The 19,695-nt window shown below is 38.6% G+C and overlaps 1 protein-coding gene across 1 annotated transcript in view; it reads right to left on the minus strand.

The window, feature by feature from the left end:
- Positions 1-19,695, minus strand: part of COL25A1 (collagen type XXV alpha 1 chain) — a 294,304-nt gene that overhangs the window by 138,347 nt on the left and 136,262 nt on the right. Inside the window, exons 3-5 of the mRNA XM_041428005.1 lie at positions 4,515-4,559; positions 2,418-2,425; positions 257-283 (exon numbers count right to left, since the gene is read on the minus strand). Of these exons, the coding sequence (XP_041283939.1) occupies positions 257-283; positions 2,418-2,425; positions 4,515-4,559 (80 nt within the window). The remainder of the gene's footprint in view (positions 1-256; positions 284-2,417; positions 2,426-4,514; positions 4,560-19,695) is intronic.

Consider the following 19,695-nt stretch of genomic DNA (forward strand, 5'->3'; position numbering starts at 1 on the left):
TTTAAAAGAAAAAAAAAAAAAAAAAAAAAAAATCAAAAAAAAAAAAAAAAAAAAAAAAAAAAAAAAAAAAAAAAAAAAAAAAAAAAAAAAAAAAAAAAAAACACAAAAAACAAAAAAAAAACCAAAAAACAAAAACCACAAAAAAACAAAACAAAAAAAAAAAGGGTCCTTTTGACAGTAATAAAGAGAAACCAAAATACACCAACAGGATTTCAGAGTAACCATAAATTGCTATCATAAATATATGATGAGTTACCGGATAGCCATTTCGCCCTGGTGGACCCTGGTTGAATGAGATGAAATGGTATGACACATTAACAACACAGTCATGACATATGACATAACAAACATGCAGAGTACATTATCAGGAAATAATAATTTGTGAATTGCTTGACTTTTTTGGATGTGATGATATTTCAAACCAAGGAATATGAGTTAGGTACTACACAGTGAAGAAATGAGGCTTTAGCAATAGAAATTATGTGTTTCAACTTATATAAACACTCTGACTAAAAAGCTACTGGCTACTTCTGATGCCCAGTGAAATTCTGTTTTTTTATGAAGAAAATTATCATGTAAATTGACAGGCAATATATAGTTAATACAAAAAAAAAAGTTTAGTGCTTAGGTAATAAAGTATTAGATTCCACTAGAACATTAATGGCAAAAAAGAAATCTGAGACTGCTGTAAAAGATCATAAAAATATTCAAAATCCCCAGTCTCTCACTGCTATTACTGAGCGTGCCACTCAGTAGTCATGTACAAAGAAAATAAACAGAGCAACTGTGGCAGCCTTTGAAAGTACAACATACACCTAACTCTCCAGTTTAATGTGGGATATACAAATATTTGGTATTTTAAATGAAAACTATTACAACAGTCTCCCAGGTCAAAACAATACTTAGGTTCACAACGCTTGCCCCTAGCCAGTGTCTCTGCAAATAGACATTAATTTGTGTCTATGCAAATAGAAATTAATTAGGAAGAGAAACTACACTTTTTTATGCCTTGTAACAACCTAAACCATTGCTGCCTGTCAGCAAGATGAAGTTTTGTTGGTTTCAAGTATGAAACTTGGAATTTAAAGTCACTACTTCTTAAAATTATTCAGTTTTGGAACCTATTTCAGGTTTGCGCTAATATTGCCACGATTACAACTTATTTTTGGGGGATTGTTTGTTTGGGTTTTTTTAATGTACCTATAATGAAACAGTGAGGAGCTAAAGTCAGAGACATTCTTAATGAGGCATAAACTCTTGCCACATTGCTTTGGTATTGGAAAATAGCTTGTATCATTATTTATGTTTACTCTTTGTGTTTCACAGGAGGACTGCAAAAGAAATTGGAGAAAACTGTTTTTCTCAAATAAACAGCACCTTTATGCATTAAGCCTGGCTTTTCATTGATGGCTTGTTAAATGAATTTATCACTATGAACTGCTGAGCACATGGTCAAAGTCTTAAAATGGTAAGTAATATCGTGACTCAATATATGCAGTTTACAGTAAAATCTTTAGGTCACAGCAGGAATTCAACACATTAATTAAATATTCTTAAACATGCATGTAACACAGAATAGCCAGATGATAGGGTCTTGAAAATATTGTGGAAATATTTCACCTATTAAGGAAAAAAACATAGAAGGCTTCTAACTGTAAAAGAAATACTATTTTAACAGTCATGTTCCTACACCAGATGATGCACATGGATGGCATGACAGATACAAAGGTTTGAGACATATGTGCTTAGTCCTGTCCTTCAAGTCAGACTTTTGACCTACTCTGGGAATATACAAAAAAGCAAACAAAAGACATACAAAAAAACCCAAGCAAAAAACAAAACAACCTCAAAACCGCAGAAGAAAGAAAACATTTTCTCACAAGAAGAATTAGCACAAGATTCAACTGACTTACTAAATGGAATAGCACTATTTAATAATAATTTAACACGAGCACTTATTAGCTTCAGTAGCAATTACAGTGAAATGAGCTGAACAGTCTCTATGCCTCTAAAGAATAGGGAGCTCGTACCCCCACGACTCCGTGAAAAATGCAGAGGAAGTTACTACCCAGCAAAAGTGGCCAGGTCTGAGCTTAAGATAGAATACTCACACATTTTTTTATACTTCAGTAAAGTATCTGTTATGAAGTCACAGGCAAAATGAAGATAACATACTTACATGGAGTTGTGAATCCAAATGGCAATCTGGAGCGCTGAACATAAAGCTTTACTGGTTTAGAGACTCTTTTCTTAACGAACTTTCTGATTAAGTTATTCAGCTCCAAGATATTGTGTATGTATAAATACCAAAATTCCCTCTTGAGTATACATGATCATTTTATCACGCTGATAATTAACAGGATCTAACAGATTTCTGCCTGATTCTGGAAGAACCAACAATGTATCACTGTACTTACAGGAGGTCCTGTGGGGTGGGGGAGAGGGGAAAAAGGGTAAAAAAAGAGAAGAAAGAACACGTAAGCTTATGAAGTTACTGAAGAAAGACACACAGTAGTCAAGCACAAGGCCTTGGGATTGTCAGTGAGCAGCACTGGTAATACAGGGCACACCTTTTCCCACTTAAGTAATCTTGTGCTTTGGCAGTGCTCTGAAACTTGTGAATATGACTACTGCCTAAATTCATGCACTTACCTTAACAAATCTTCAATTACAGTCATGCAATCTTATGAAAGTTGCTTCTCCATTTATTTCCATGCAATTTCATGCCAGTCCAAAAACACCAGCCATGGATACAATTCATTTTGTCAGGCTCCACATAAAGCACATATAACCACACCACCAGTTTCACTTAACCACACAGTGAGCACCGGATCAGAGCTTGGCTGCAGAATTGCACAAAGTACCCTTGGCATTTAACCTGGGCATCTTTTCGAGAATACATGTACCAGCATCTTCCAGACTTCCAACTTTGCCTGTGAGGGGAGGTTTCAGTGGCCACCTGACAGTGCTGAACTTTATTTTCATCTCTTTCCTCTCTCAAGGCACACTTATAAAATGTTCCCTATTAAAATGTCACACTTCGTGAAGCGATATTTGCACATTTTTTCAATTATTTAGACCTCAAAGACTTTCGTGTAGCAGTTCTTGGAAACATTATCAAAGGGCCACAAATCAAATCTACTATTTCAGTCTTATTAAGGTGAGCAGCTGCAGCTCCCAAATCAATAGCATTTCATTAAGCTTTTATGCCTCTCTCTAATTTCTGAATAAAGCGAAGTGCAAAAGGAGTATAAAACAGCAGCAGCTGTACTTTGAGATTGCTTTTAATACTGACAGCCTTTTGGTTTTAACAATGCAACTTTTATTGTCCAGCAGCTAAGGTAATTTCTTTATTCTGGCAAACATTCTTAAACAGCATTTTAAGGTGCACGTCTGTTTTTAAATGAGAGATCCGTTTCTTTTATTAATGGTTTACCATGTGTTTATTTGAGATCTAAAATGAATCAATGAGCATCCCACAAAGTAATTTCCAGGATCATTTGTAACTCAATCTTCAACCACAGAATTTCCCTCTGTATCATAGCCTCTTTCTCTGAAGTAGATACCAAGACAGCACTGAATGGAAACACAAAGGTGATTTGTATCAACTTTTGGCAGGGCTTGGGTTTAGTTTTGTGATTCAGGAAGATATGGAAATAGTTTTTAAGAGCCAGATAAATTATCATTTACATAGATGAGAAAGGCTACAGAAGATTTACAGAGATCAAGTTGATTGGAAGACTTTCTTAGCTGGCAGATTAGACAAGACAGCCAAGGAGAATAGAAACGCTCATTTTCTACTGCATTGCCTTCAGAAAGTTCACCTTGATGAAAAACTCAATCCCACAAGGTAATTGATTCAATTCCTGTGAATGTCAACAGCAAGAGGTGCTCAGCATCTCAAAACTTTGCCTCAAATGCAATTTCAAGCCACACCAGCAGCAGGTTTCTATCAACAGCAACCTCCCTGGTATAGGGTAATGAACCAACAAATGTTTTTCTTATTTCTGTTAGAACTTAACTGCTCATTTCTATAAAATAACTTCTCTCACACAGAGTAGTCTACTTATCACATTACATCCCTGATTATCAACATTCTCCATACAAGGAATTTTATTTCCTTTGTTATTTCCTTATAAAATTGTTCTCCTCCAACCAAAGGGGCCTGATGTAACACTGACACAGTATTCCAACTACTGACTTACATGGAGTTATTCTAACTTGTGCATGTGTGAGAACACCCCTGAAGGCCTTGACAGTTACCGACCTGTTACCAAAGGCACCGCGTTGAGCATTATGAAGTGTGCCTGCAAATTAAGGGTGCCCAAGACTTGAGAAATATCTGGAAGGCCACCAGATACATGCCAAGGGTCACAACATTTCACCAGAGAAGTTTCAGATTTCTTTTATCAGAGCACACATGCATTACAACTAAAAAGCAAGGCATGCTGGGTATGCATCCTCACAAAAACAGACACCAAATGACAACAGATCTTATGAAATTAAACACTTACCAGTCTCTCCTCTTCTTCCCCGCTTACCTCTTTTCCCTGGAGGACCTAAAAAGAAGATGGTAGATAGTAACTTTTCCCCTTGAAATTACATGTAGAGTACAATTTGTTTGGATGTAAGGGCATTAGACTGATGCACTATATGAAGTTCAGAGACACTGGCTGAAGATAACCCAAATAAGGTTTAGGAAGTTTGTGATAAATTTGACAGCTATGGTACCCACTACAGGCTCCCTGAAAAAAGGCTGGGAGAAACTTTAAAAGTCATCCAGTTCATCCCTATTTTTCAAGGAAAAAGTTAACCACATCTAAATTTTTATTGCAACTTCCACGGGCTTTTCCCCCCACCAATATTTCACTGTTCTGACAAGTGGAACATTTTTCTTTATGTCCAACGCGCTGCACTGAATCCCATCAATTCTCATGCCTTCCACCACGAACCCCATAGAAGAAATTGTTCCTTTTCTTCTCTCAAAAATGTCTTCCTCAGAATTGCTGCACCCTTCCTTCAGTCATCCTAAACCAAATATATTGTGGGACATTAAGTTTTATGAAATTATTCCTGCATTAAGCCAAAATATTAGTATTTATTTGTAAGAGTAAATTCTCTAGAATTTGCTTTCAGCCTCTATCTGAAGATATGCAAGAGATGAAGAAATCATCGCTTGGCTTGCCATCCCCCAAACATTTAACAACAATGTACATGTTGCCAGACCCAGTGTATGGTGCTTTGCCTCCAGTTTATATCTGTTTATTTGCCAGACAAAACAATGGCTTAGTTGCTGCATGCTTTTTGCTGAGAAGTCTTTGTTTCTCATTGTCCTTTCTCCACAAATATTTACATAATATATCCAGCTTCTGCTGTCACCTCTGAAATAAAAAAAAAAAAGGAAAAATCCCTTCTGTCCTTCATTTCTGCCTTCAATATCTTTTTCCAAAAACTGCAGATCTCAGATGTCAGACTGCAGACTTTCCCTCCTCTACTTGGTAACCTTGACATACTGTTCCTGAAGGTGCCACAAAAGCACACTTGCACTTCTCCATGTACAGCTTGGAAGAGAAGCAGCAGCTGTAGGGGTGACACAAGTCCTGAAACTTGGCTGCTCTGAAAAGAGAACCACAGGTGGGACTCTGAAAGCTGCAGAAGAGAGGAGAGCACACGGGTGGAATTTCCAGAAGCAGCGACGCGTGCAGGAGCACAAGTACCTCTGCTGTGGCTGGATCTCACCGTTTGTAATGGATATGAGATGCACAGGTGGTTTTGTGCAAATGGCCTGCTACTTTAAACTTTACAAATCATGTGAAGCATCATGCCATAGCTTTTAAATAGCTTTGCGTTACATATTTGCAGCAATCTGGCTTAGAGACTAAGATGCTGAAAAGCAGCACTAGTGAAATGATTTCAAGACATGTATGAAACAACATTAGTTCTCCAGGTGAATAAAATACTATTGCTTTATAAAGGAAGAGGGGAGAAGAAAAGAGAAAGTTGAAGGGAGGATAAAAAGGAGGAGAAAGGAGGAAGAATACAGAAAAGTAGATCTTGTCTTGAATGCAGAGAGGTTTACTCCTATCGGAGCATTATAAATTTGAATAAAACCCTGGTCTATTCCAATAATTACAGTAGTGGCATGATGCAACAGAAGTTTAAGACAACAATATCATACAAGGCAAGAATGGCTTGGGATATTCAGAATCAGTAGCACAAATGAAAAATAGTAAAAGTGTCATTTAAGTATGGGAGAATCTTGCAACTTCCTCCTGCAAGGGATATCTAGAGAAACTTCTTCACAGGGAACAGAATGTTACAGACACAGTAAGTTTCTATAGTGCACCTCTTCTTCCTCCCCCCACAACACCAAAACTCCTTAGAGTCCCCCGCATGCGCACAGCCCTGCAGAGGCCCTCTGTGGAGATTTCCTGGGCTGTACCCAAGCTCACAACACAGATGTAGAGCAATTGGGACTCAACATGAACCTAGAATGTTCTTCTCCAGGTAATGACATTTCATTGTGCATACAGCAATAATATTCTCCAAAACAGGGTGGTGATATTTTCTTTTATTAAAATTTTATTGTGCTATAGGTGTGCACACACACAAACAAGTCTACTACCAGGTTTGCTTTTGAGAAAGGAACAGCACTTGGAAATTAAAAATTTTGGCTACACACCAGCAAAACATATTAAAGTCACTAAGAGAAAATCCTGAAGGTCACTTCATGCTATGAATTTTAGGAAGGAATTAAATCTGTCCAGAAAATCAGACTTTCATAGAGCACTATGTTGCTAGTTTACCTGGATACAGGGACAGCAAAAAGCAAGCTCCAGTTCAGCTCTTTCCTTTGTCATCAAATGCTGATCCCTTCTAAGATGTTATTCTAAGATTATTAGATTTAAATGTGTGAATCATCAGAAAAATTACCATTATTATTATTATGTTTCCAAAGTAACCACACTGCTGAGGGTAGGAAAATTACTCAGGACTTAGACCAATATTAATGAAACCATACCACTGCCCCTGACCATCAGACCAGCAGTATTTCAGGGCCACTGACTGACAGGTATCTCTTCTCTCTCTCATTGAAACTTTTTTGATTTGTGCACTATTCAAGTCTGTCAAGGTGGTGGCATTTGCAAAACTCTAATCAATTGTGAGATGAGAGATGGATCTTGCAAGCTTTTTTGATTTTGATGACCACTTGAGGAAATAATTTCTGTATATTCATCTATTTACTTAACTTTTACTAATAGAAGCCAATTCATTTTAAACTGTTTGCCACAGATGGTTTCAATTCACAGAAAACTAACTCTGAAATTTATGGTCATTGCTAGATGACCTTCTGCTTCAGAAAGTACACAAGCTTTCATGTTTTTCTGAACAGGCTGCTTTCTCTAAATCTCAACTGCTAACACATCATCTGTAGCTGCAACAGTTTCAAGCTATCAAAACCGTGGGCATTTTTCTATAAATACTAATTTTCCATCTGTCTATAATTTTATAACTTTGCACTAATTGGAGGATTTGGTGGAGACTCATCACAGCAGAAGGAGAAGTGAATAAAGCTGTATTACGGACAATGTCAGCATACATCAAGTCCACAGATTTTTACAGCTTGCACAAAACACTCAACATGACACAACTACTCTGAACTTTCCTGCCTGGGGTAAAAAAAAGTCTCTTCAACAGTATCAGAAATGTCTATGCTGAACTGAATTTATTACAGATGATTTTAAAGGTTTTTTGTTTTAAAATATATTTTCATATTAAAAATATAAATATTAGGAAGAAAAATTGGAGTTTGAATCTCAGTGGAGTGAGTTGGGTCAATAAACACTAATGATACAGAGCAATAAGCAAAAGCTTGTTTATAGTAGCCAATTTTGGCTAAACACTGTTTTTCCAGGATCACTACATTTACCTACCTATAGGGAGTAAGAATAAAAGGCCAGACCACCTGGTTTTCATTTTCAACCTAATTTAGTTGAATTATACATGAAATTATATTATAATACCTGAAAAGCTATCTGAAATTATTTTATTCTTCCAAAACCATTTCTGAAACTAATTGTTATCAACAGAAAATTTAGAAAGAATTTTTTTTTCCATTCAATTAAAAAAAAATAATGCCACTGCTATTCCATATTTATGAAGAGAATTTTGGAATTGAAAGAAACTAAAGCTAATTGAAACTAAAAGTCAATTATTTATCTAAATATATCTTCTCAAGCACAAAATGTCAGCCACTCAAAAAGTAGCTCTTACCTACTGTAAGAATTTGCCAAACAAACAAAAAAACACCACAAATTTAAAAACCCCTCCCATACTGCACAAAAGCACCCATACTCTTTAACTTTATATTTACAGCAAAAAATTCTATATTTTAGAAACAGCAGATAGAAGAAAAAAACAAACAAACAAAAAAACCCCACAAATTTAAAACCCCCTCCCATACTGCACAAAAGCACCCATACTCTTTAACTTTATATCTACAGCAAAAAATTCTATATTTTAGAAACAGCAGATAGAAAAAAAAAAAAAAACCACAAAAACACCACATTTGGTGGGTAAGACATAGAGTTCCTCCATGAGCACCTGCCAGGAACATCAAATGCTTGGCCATTTGGTCACCAGCTGATCTAGAATGTCAAGTTTCTCCTAATTTTGGAAAGAATTACAGTGGCATTATCAAATCAAAGGAAACATCTTTGGTTATAAGACTCTCCAGAAGCTTCTCATTGTCACTGCAAGTACGAGGAGCTACACCAAACCATGCACCAGCCTAAGAATAACACAGGAGTTCAGAACCCTGTTCCCTCTTTTACTGATGCCCAGCACATCACTCATATGTTGTTTCACACATACACCTAGCTACTGTTAAAGGTAACGAGTATTGCACACGCACATAAGAAAAAGAATATTTTCCTGGCTATTTCAAAGGACATCCCATTTCACATGAAGGTCATAGCAACACAAGATTTTTGCCTGTCAAGTCAGAAAAATGAATTAACACAACTACATTCTCAGAATAAATCCTGAGCAACTTTGCTGAAGGTAGTAGAATTACTTGAGTATTGTCAGGCATAAAACTGTCAGCCTTGCCAAAATCATCTGGATTAAAATATCCAGCAATCAGCCGAACTATACGAACCAAGCCATCCTTTCTGATTCAACTCTGACATTGGTAAAATAACTGCTATTGGTTGCATTTCAAGCTCCATCACTCCAAGCTGTAAATGGATCCAACTCTTTCCTTTCAGCTTCCAAAGGACAACCCAGCTGTCATCATTTTATCCCACTTCACATTTCTGCCTGTCAAACTGACTCAGGAAGGAGTAGGCACTGAAGGGAGCCAACCCCCCACTGCTCACAGGGAGAGGAGAGGAGAGCCTCTCCAGAAAACTGGCACCTCTGCCCCAGAGCTGAGGGACCATCAGCTCTGCAGGTAGGCAACAGAGCAGAACGGCAGCTCCTGAGCCTGACACCTCCTCCTGTGAAATACACATGCCACGAGCAGTGTGATGGCTCCAGGTGATGTGAGTGCTCCATCCTGCCAGCCTCCACCTGCCAGGATGGTCACCACCTCCAGCAAACAGCACTGAAACATCCCAGTGGGCAGAGCACACACCCAGTGGATGCCTGTCTGGGCAACCTGAGATTCAACAGACACACCTGTGGTCCCTTCTCACAGCACTGCCACCAATGGGAAGATTTCTGTCTCCAAGGCTGAGCACGTTCATGTAAACTCTGCAGGGATCTATTGCAGGCTGCTTCATCAGCCTTTTCTGCTCTCCCCTCTTTTCTCAGCTTTTGTAACTCATGTAAAACTTGGACTCCTCTTTTCTCACACTCTGCATAACCACTCCACCTGACATGTCAGTGTTCTTTGTACCTCAGTGTCTCTGTGACAGCCTGCCTGAACTTCCTACCTCATAGAATTACCCCATTTTGAGTCCTGGCTGGATAAATAACATCCATTGTTTCACACACAGTACATCATCTATTTGGCTCACCGTGAAGTATCATTGCACTGCAGGGCCTGGATACGTGTCAGAAACTATTATGCAACTTGGCTGAGGAAATGTCAAAACTGAGTCTGTCTGATCCCCACAACAAAGCAACCTGACTGGCCTAAGTCTGTACATGCTAAATACCACCTGATTACAGACATCTAGCATAATGTAATTTCACTAGTACCAGATGCCACTGAGGAAGAATCCCATTATCGTCACCTGCGAAACAGCCAGACCTGCCCACACACACACACACAAAAAATGTATATACTTTCACAGAATCATGGAAAGGTTGGGCTTGAAAGGAACCTTAAAGATCATCTGGTTCCAACCCCACCGCCATGGGCAGGAATGCCACCCACTAAATCAGGTGCTCAGGGCCCCATCCAACCCGGTCTTGAACACTGTAAGAGAAACAGCACCTGCAGCTTCTCTGGGTTATCTATTCCACCGCCCTCACAGTAGAGAATTTTTTCCCAACATCTAATCGAAATCTCTTTTTTTTTTTTTTCTTTAAAACTGTTGCCCTTTGTCCTAGCACTATCTGCCTGTGTAAAAAGTTTTTCTCCCTCTTTTTCATAAGCCCCCTTTAGGTACTGAAAGGCTACAATGGGGGCTCCCCAGAGTCTTCTCCAGGCTGGACAGTCCAAATTTTCTCAGTCTGTCCTCTCAGGAGAAGGTTTCCAGCCCTCTGACTACCTTTGTGACCTCTTCTGGACTCACCCCAAGGGATCCATATCCTAATACTGGGGATCTCAGAGCTGGACACAGTATACTCTGCTGGCCTTGCTTCTCGTGATGCAGCCCAGGCTTTCTGGCTCTGAGCACATGCTGTCAGCTCATGTCCAGCTTGTCACCTGCCAGAATCCCCAACTCCTTCTCCACAGGGCTGCTCTCAATGAGTTCTTCTCCCAGTCGTGAGTCACACCTGGGATTGCCCTGATCCAGGTACAGCATTCTGCCCTTGGACTTGTTGAACCCCATGTGGTTCTTTTGGGCCCACTTCTACAGCTTGTCCATGTCCCCCTGGATGGCATCCTGTCTTTCTGTTGTGTCAGCTGCACTGCTCAGCTCGTGTCATCTACAAACTTGCTGAGGGTGCTCTCAATCTTGCTGGCTATGCCACTCACAGAGATATTAAAGTGTACCAGGTCCAAGAGGGAGCTGTGAGGGACTCCACTCGTCACCAGCTGTTTTCCATCTCACCTCTAAATCCAAGGATGCTTTCCTTCTAGAACAGCTACAGCTGACAGTTCACAATAATTCTGGGTTTTGAACACTCCCTAAACACCACACAACTTCCACTTTTCTCTCCCTCCAGCTGCACTCCTCACAGCTACAGTTTTCTGGCATGAATTTATTACACCCGTTTCGTTATTTTCAGACCCAGGCACTGGAGTGTCTGAAGTCACGATTTTCCTGCCAACCTCTCAGGTAATTCTTTGGGTTGAAGCTGCCTGAGAACTTTGTGAATGTTTCTGGTGCTGCTCCCTAGGGCTAGATGCTTGAGTTCCTAATGGATATTCCCCTTTAGGCGCTCTGCTGGCTACCATCCCCATCCCAACCTGAAGCCTGAGTTCATGAAACACTACATAAAATATCAGATGCATCTTCTCGTAAAGCCATATTATAAGGTGGGTTACCTGCTTTCTACAGATACCACACATGCCCTTACTAACAGAGGTAAGAGGTGTGAGAGCAAGTTGTTCTTTCTACAAATCCTCTCCCCACCGTTTTTTCTCTGCATTTTTATGTTATTGTGATTTTCATGCTCTGTAGGGACAGCAAAAATGGAGCCACTGGTTTCCCTAATAGAGCTACAGCCTATTTTTAATTTGACTTTATCCCTATGTATGCCAACACTTTGTCCATGTCCTTGGCCACAACTGTAGTTTTAGGAATGCCTTCACTAACCCAATCATACATTCATCAAAATTTTCCTGAATCACAGGAGTCTCACAGTATGTTACTGTTCCAAAATTCAATCATAATGACATTTTCTCTCTTTCTTTTTTGGTCAATAGTAGAAGGACTGGGGTAAGAAACACTGCTGCTTATGTGAGCTCATTTTAGGAAGACTTAACAATGCAGAAAGAGTAGAATCTTGAACTTTGCTTTTTTTACAGGTTACTGCATCCGCACAGAGCTGTGGTAGAACACAAGTAACTGATGATAGTTAAAATACTGTCAGAGGTGAAGATTCACATTTATAAAGCAACCAATGAAACAATGCACAGCAGATCCCAGCATTTGTATCCAGATATAATTATGATCTATTTTGAATAAGTAGTCTGAAATAGATCCCAGTAGCCTGAGCTGAAACAGTTTGATGGTTCTTACAGACTAAATTTTATTGCTAAGGCTGTTAAACTATTTTAATGAACATATAACACTCCAAGCACACATGGTCATCATGCAAACACAGAAATAGCTGCTATCACCTGGCTGACAAATATTGCTGAGGGACAGCTGAACCGTGTAGGGATAGCTATTCTATACTAGCAAGGCATGACAGTATTATCATTTCAACTGGCCATTCCATTGTATTATTATCATGCCATATCAATAGTTGGCCCTATGATGCAAAAAGCATATGTCATCTTGAGAAAAACTATTTAAGCTTCATTTAACTTTTTCAGATAACGTGGATGAAATAAGAAATAAGGTATCAGAATTAAACTACTCTTCAGCCTCAACAGAATTTGAATTAACTTCAGAAAGAAATTTAGACCTTTTTGAAGACACACAGCCAGCCAGATGGTAAAATAACTACATGGTACAATTGCAGTCATATAAAAGCAAAATCCTCAGACTTAGAAGTCCTTAAAAGCTAATCCTCCATCCACCCTTAAGGAAGTCATGTTATATCTCAAAGTTCTGCCATCATGAAAATAACTAGAACAAATAATAACAAATAATTAGAACAAAACAATGATGCAAAGCATATTATCCTTCTCAAATGCAGTGATTTGGAAGAAATAGGGCTCAAGTAGAGAGTCAAATTACAAACCCCAAGAACAAGCCATTCTTTCCCTTCTATCTACAGAGTAACATCAGTTGCAGGTAAGGACAGAGAAGGACTGCAGCATTCTAGGTCGTGTAGCTGTGAAATGAGGACTTCTCCATGGCAGTCAGTACTTCCCTCAATCCCAGTGAATGGCAACTACCTTTCCATGCAGTAGCAGGGAGCAGCCAGCCATCCTGGCTGCGGATTCAATGCTGCTTGTGTGTCTGAGTGATTTTTCATCAAAGCCTTTCATGGCCTTGTATGTGCATGGGAGACTTTGGTCATTCCTTTCTCTGAAGGTTCACTCCAACCTGAGGAAACCTATGGACTCAAAGTTTCCTCAACCAACTAAATGTGTACATCTCTCCTTAAGAAAAAAAGGAGACTTCTCCCACATCACAGCAGTGTGACCATAGGCTTAGATTGTGGGCCACACAAGACCTGAAATCCCCACACCATGGTAGACTTAAAAAGGCTTTTTCTATTTCCTCACAAGTGCTACACAAATTTATTCCTTCTGCTGTAACTTCCCACCACATTCCTCATGTCCTTTTCCCTTCACATTTCATCAATCTGATTTTGTTTTGCTCTTTTTTTGCATACTTTTTCCTTGCTGGCCATGTGGCTCTCAGCTGCCAGGCCCAGTACAGCAGCAAGCTAGGTGCAACAGCTGGACAAAAGTGCTGCTCAAGCACCCACACCAGGATCAGACACACTCTCCGTACTCTTGGTAGATGAAACACAGGCTGCTAGTTTTGCTTTGGAACAGTTGGGATAGCTCACCTCAGTGAAAACATGGGATATGTTTAGCATATGAAAAGAATGATGTTTCCAAGGCTTCTAATTAGGTGAAAGTTGGGCTGCCATCTTTTAACCACACATGACAACAGCAGGTCACATAGACCTGTTATCAGCCGAGGTTAAATCTCAGTCTTTCACTCCAAATTACAGCTATGTGAGACTTAATTGACAAAGAAGAGGTAAAGCCAGAATATGTTTCCTTTAGCTTTAGTTCTTAAACATCTGGTCCTGCTTGCAAAGAAAAAACAACAGACTTCAGTTGCTTTTTGGCATAAAGGTAAGCCACTGAAAACCCAGTCTTACAACTACAGAGAAGAGGCAATGGTAACAACATGTCAGGTCCTCACAACCCTGATCACAACTGGTGATGTTATTTTCACTGGCAGTGATGAAAATAACATTAATTAAGGATGACAGATTACTCTGAATGCTCATCATAAAACAGGAGTGTTGCTAGAATTTTCAACAATTACAGGTTTTAATTAATAAAGGTTTTGAAGTGACTATGGTCTCTTTCAGTTTTAGTGCATTTGTAAAACTTGGGATATTTTCATAAGGTACTCAACTTTTCCGTGTATTCTCAGTATTTTCTTCTCAGCTAAATCCAAAGTATTGCCATGAACAAGTAAAATTCCCATCACATAATTTGTCATATCAGTTTCATACTATTCTAAAAATTTCATCCTGCAAAGCCACTGAGTAACCTTTCCAGGTTTTTAAAGATGAAGAACAACAACATCAACAACGCATTCAGTTAAAACTGTAAAACACAAATGAAACCAATTTTTAGCATCCTAGACTATCTCCACTTACAATGTGGAGTCCAGGTGTCTCCTCTTACTGCAGACTTGATCCGCATGCTTAACTTTTAAGCCATGATTGACAAGAGTTCGTGATTATGATGACAGATTAAAGTGTTCATTGAATTCAGAGGGTTTTTATTTCAGTTGTGACAGTAGTGTACTGGGAGACAATGAAACACAATATCACAGGATTAAAGGCAGCACATAACTAGTCAGGCACTGGTACAGCAATCATCTTGGTCTCACACACATGCTGATCACCCATTTAAACATAAAACCCTACCCTGAGCAACGTATATTCCTTTCAAAGTCTTACTCACGTGCCTCCTCTCATTTCTAACATAATAAATATATCATCTGACGAGGAGCTTAGTGACAGCTGCACAAGTTAGTTCTAATTACAAAAAATAATAAGTGGTTTTAAAAGGTTCAATAAGTCTCTATTGCATAACAGCAGCAAAGCAGCACAATTATTGCTTACAAGCAAAAGTAAAAACATAAATAAAAATTGTGCTAGGACTGCCTTACTCCTAAACTATAAATGTCAATTAACACAGGAGGTACACAATTAAAAAAGACCAAAAATTATAAAGAGGAAGCAATATATTCACTTGGTCTACATCTTGCAGCTGCCTGTGAACTTTAGCAGTAATACAGGCTTTGGTTTCCAAGGAGATTATTCAACCTGACAGACACCAGTAAAATATTTTTATTATCCTGGGCTACATCCTGCTCCTTAGTCTCGATTATTTCCAATAGCAAACTTACCCCCAAAAAAACCTTCAAAGAAAGGGCAATATCCCATGTTTTAAACACTCTCGTGAGACTACACTCATGAAATATAGCAGCTTGTCTTTCATCCACTGGACATACTTCAGGTTGAGATGTGAGTGCAGTACATAATGACAATAAAAGAAGATTCCAGCAGATGTCAAAACAACCAGAACTTGGATTATTCTTGCTGTGCAGGTCTCTTTCATAATTTAAGAGGATAACCAAGGGAAGTTGTACTGCGTCAGGCTCAGAGTAAGATTAAAGAATTAATGCATAAAAGTCTTTCATACCACTGCAGTGACTTATTTCATTACATTTTTTTCAATGGTCTTTAAGTTTCAAAAATGTTCTGATACAAATGTAAATCTTAGTACACATCCCACATATGGAGAAAGGAGCACAATAGAATGGATGCTCTCAGCTGCTTCTCTGTGACCAGCTGTATCTACGGTAGCTTGGAAACCATCCAATGCTGTAACTTTGTCGGCCAACTGTAACCCCATGTTGAACTTAAAGAACTTAATCCACTCTATTATTGCCTTTTCACAGGTGGAACCTGTGCCCTTTTCTTTTACCAAGATCGTCCCCGTGACATAATAAGAGACACCAAAAATCAAATTACTGTTCGTATTAATTTATATAGCTCATCCTTTACTAGGACAAAGAAAATGAAGTAGCAGCATAAATAAGTAAAGAAATTCCATCTCAAGCAAAGTAAATGGAGTTGAGCTATCATTTTAGACTGCCAGACACACAAATATACACTCAGAGTCAAGCACACACAGAAGAGCTTTCTACTTTATAGGCAATTCCAGAGGGCCTTATCAGCTTTGACTGAGCCTAATCTTCCCCTGAAGCCGTGGGGCTTTTACTTGGACAAGTGCTGAATTTAAAAGAAGCATCTTGAGATTTGGCAGAGTTTCAAGCAAAAAGCATGTCATGGATATTCTTCATAATATATTGCAAAACTAACTGTCCTCTAACATATAATAGTTAACATATGCTGCTCTGTAAATAAGATAATAAATAACACACTAGTTACACATAACTCACTATTTATGCAGGAAGATTAGGTGCAAAATTTACTCACAGTATTTTCAGAAAGTAAAAGAAAGACGTTAAAAAAGTTTTTACATACCTACTACTAGCATGGAGTGAAAGTTGGGACTGGAGTCAATAAAGTTAATCAAACTACAGATAGCAGCATATTTTTCTAAATTGTATCCATGCATGAGTGGGGATGAGTATAAGCCAGTTGCAAAGGAAACATCTCTCACTGCAAAACAGGGCAATTTGCTCTTGGTCTTCTATCTACAAAACACAACTGCAGCTTTTCACCACCAGCTAGTTGCAGTAACATTGGGAGTGAAATGACAATAATGCATAACAAGCTTGGAAACAATGAGATCATGTTTTTTTACCTACACGACAAGCTGCGACAAGACATGTGCAGAACTATTGAAAATCTGGCTCTCAGCATCACAACTGAACCTCTGGGAGCTGACCATAATGGAAGGCCGTTCCTTGTACAGATGTTTGAGCAAGAGTTACAGTCTTAACCTGCCCAGATGTAACATATGCAATGTGTCACTAAAGGAATAAACTACTTTTTACAAACATCTTTCTTAGTGAAACTGGACAGCATGACTTAACACAGCCTTAAAAGAAGGGGATGTTGAAAAGCACTAGGCTCTGCATTACATCTAAAATGCTGCCCAGAGTTAATAAATTTATATGGCGCTGTACCGAAACGTCCTGAGAGTAGAACTTACAAGAAGTTAAACATTAGCACTTTGCTATGACTAAGTGTTGCATTTTACTAGAGGCAGGGAAATGCTATATTCATCATATAATGGGAAGTTGTATTTGTAACCCCTGTCAAGGTTAAGCAGTAATCAAAGAATCTTCTTTTAAAGTTTAAACTTTGGGACGGAGTTGGGAAGTGAGTCATCCTCATACCCCCTTACAGTTACAGCTGTGTCCCAGCAAAGGCCACAGACCTGCTAGAAGTGTCCAGTCTTCTCTTGGGAAAACAATCATGCAGAGCTCTCAGGCAGGATAAAAAAAAAAAGGCTACAGCTTTACTTAGGTCCCAAAATCAGTGACATGAACTCATATGTTCCTGAACAAAACACTAACTTGGCAATGATGCTTGGAACGTGTTATAGTTTGCATATAAACCTACTTGGCAAGCCAGACAGCAATTGGAATAACTTCTCTTGGATGAAGAGACAGACTAACTCCCCAATGCCACTCACGAGCAAGCATGCTAAGGGGTCTGGCAATATTTCTCAGACCTTACTACAAGGTCATGACTATCTGCTGAATATCAAAGCCCAAACATCAGTGCTGAATTAAGACTAAAATATCTACACTAGTTAAAGTGATAGTGAATGCAATCAGCAAAAACTCACCCATGTGAAAAGACAGTGGAAAGCCACCTGTTGGCTGTGGCCTTTCAAATACAGCCACAGAGCAGACAGGGCTACAGTGCACAAGCACACACGGTGAAGGAAGCAAGGTTTGGCAGATCCAGGGGAGGCAGCCCCTTCCTGTGGCCCACACAATAAAATCCCCCACAAATTTCATGATTAGTGCATACAAGTCTCTAGTCCAAACAAGCTTAATTGAATTAGATGATAGACAGATTCAGAAACTGTCATGAGAAATCTTAAAGGCAAAAAGTTTATTAACAATTTAAAATTAGGGCAATTTATTAGATAAAGGCAGACCTTTAACTCTTCATCTATCCTTTTGAAAGACTGTATTAATTGTATTAGCTCCTGTGGAAAAGAACATCCACTCAGCCACTGGTGTAATGTCAGACAAGTACCATCAAAACTGCTTTTGGATGAGGAGAGATGAGAAGACAGAAGTCTGAAACAGGGTCACTTACAGGCTCTATCAGAGTTCAATAGGGGTGGCCTATTATTCTTAAGCTCTTGAAACATGCTGAATTCCCCACAAATAGTACTTTAACACCCGGATACTGAGTCTGGGTGTTTAATAGGCTGTTACCTATTAAAATCAAACATTTGGTGGGGAAGGGTAGGAGAGGGAGAAGCTTTATGCCTTTTGGGATCTCATTATCACAATGGCCAACAAAACAGATTGTTTCTTCACTTATGGAACAATCAGTAAATACAACTAGCACCTTATGATCAAATCCTGATTTTGACTATTCAGGCTTTAATAAGATGTTTTACTTTCTTCTAAGGCACAACAAGATGTAAGGAAACTTTCCTCTAAAAATAAAACCCAACAGAGACAAAAACATGTGTTTAGTACACAGGTTATTACAATTTCCTCTATAAAGCACTTGAGATCTAGAGAACAAAATGCTTAAGTAAAACTCAGTTGCTGTTGGCACCATTACTAGCAGTGCCACTGGTACACTGTCCATCTTAAATAAGACTGAATTCATGTTCTGAACACAGTAACGTAATTTTCACCATTCAATAGATGAAAAAAAAAGGTAAGGTAAAAATAGATATCTTTGATCTAAAAAAAAAAAAAACAACACAGAGACAACAAATTCATAAGTAGCTGCCTCATTTATCAGACTGCCATGCATAGCAAAAACTTATTTCCTCTGAAGCGTTTTGCTATAGATGTTAAGGCTATTAAGTCATTATTTCTTCTTCATAATCAGGAAGTGTGCATTTTAAACTTTTTTATGCTAAAGTATGCAAGTGTATGCAATCTATGTAAATACTTGAGGAAAACAAGGTAATTAATTCTGCTTCAAGAAACAGATTGAATATGGAAAACAGCATCTTAGCACTAGTAAAATTGCAGGTATGTGGAGCTAGTGTAAATCTTCATGTATTTATATCCTCTGGCTAATACACATTTTTTGGAGCAGGATCAGCAGGGGATTAATGAAATTACCTTCCAAAGTCTTCTAAATTGCATAAACAACCCTAAGAGTTTGTTCAATGCTGTTGTGCATTCTCCCACACAGTGAATTTATCATACAGAAAATCAAGATGCATTGAAATAGCACTGGTACCCAAGTAATTTGCTCAGCATGCAATGCAAAATCTTGATCACTATGTTTTTAAGATATCATAGAAAGCTGAAAACTTCAGCCATGACTACAAAAGTATCATTCCTCCACTAAGAAGTTTTTCAGCATATAGACAAAACAGGGTAGAAAATAGCATACAGAAGGACCAAGTGCTCCTTCATTACAGTAAAGGTGCAAGGATGTTTCTGATCCACCCTCTGCCTGAAATCCAAAGAGTCATCAGAGCCTCCTGCAGCCAGCACCTACTCATAGTAAGGA

This window comes from Onychostruthus taczanowskii, unplaced genomic scaffold, assembly GCF_017590055.1.
Source record: "Onychostruthus taczanowskii isolate IOZ18803 unplaced genomic scaffold, ASM1759005v1 scaffold12, whole genome shotgun sequence".
Lineage (NCBI taxonomy): Eukaryota > Metazoa > Chordata > Aves > Passeriformes > Passeridae > Onychostruthus > Onychostruthus taczanowskii.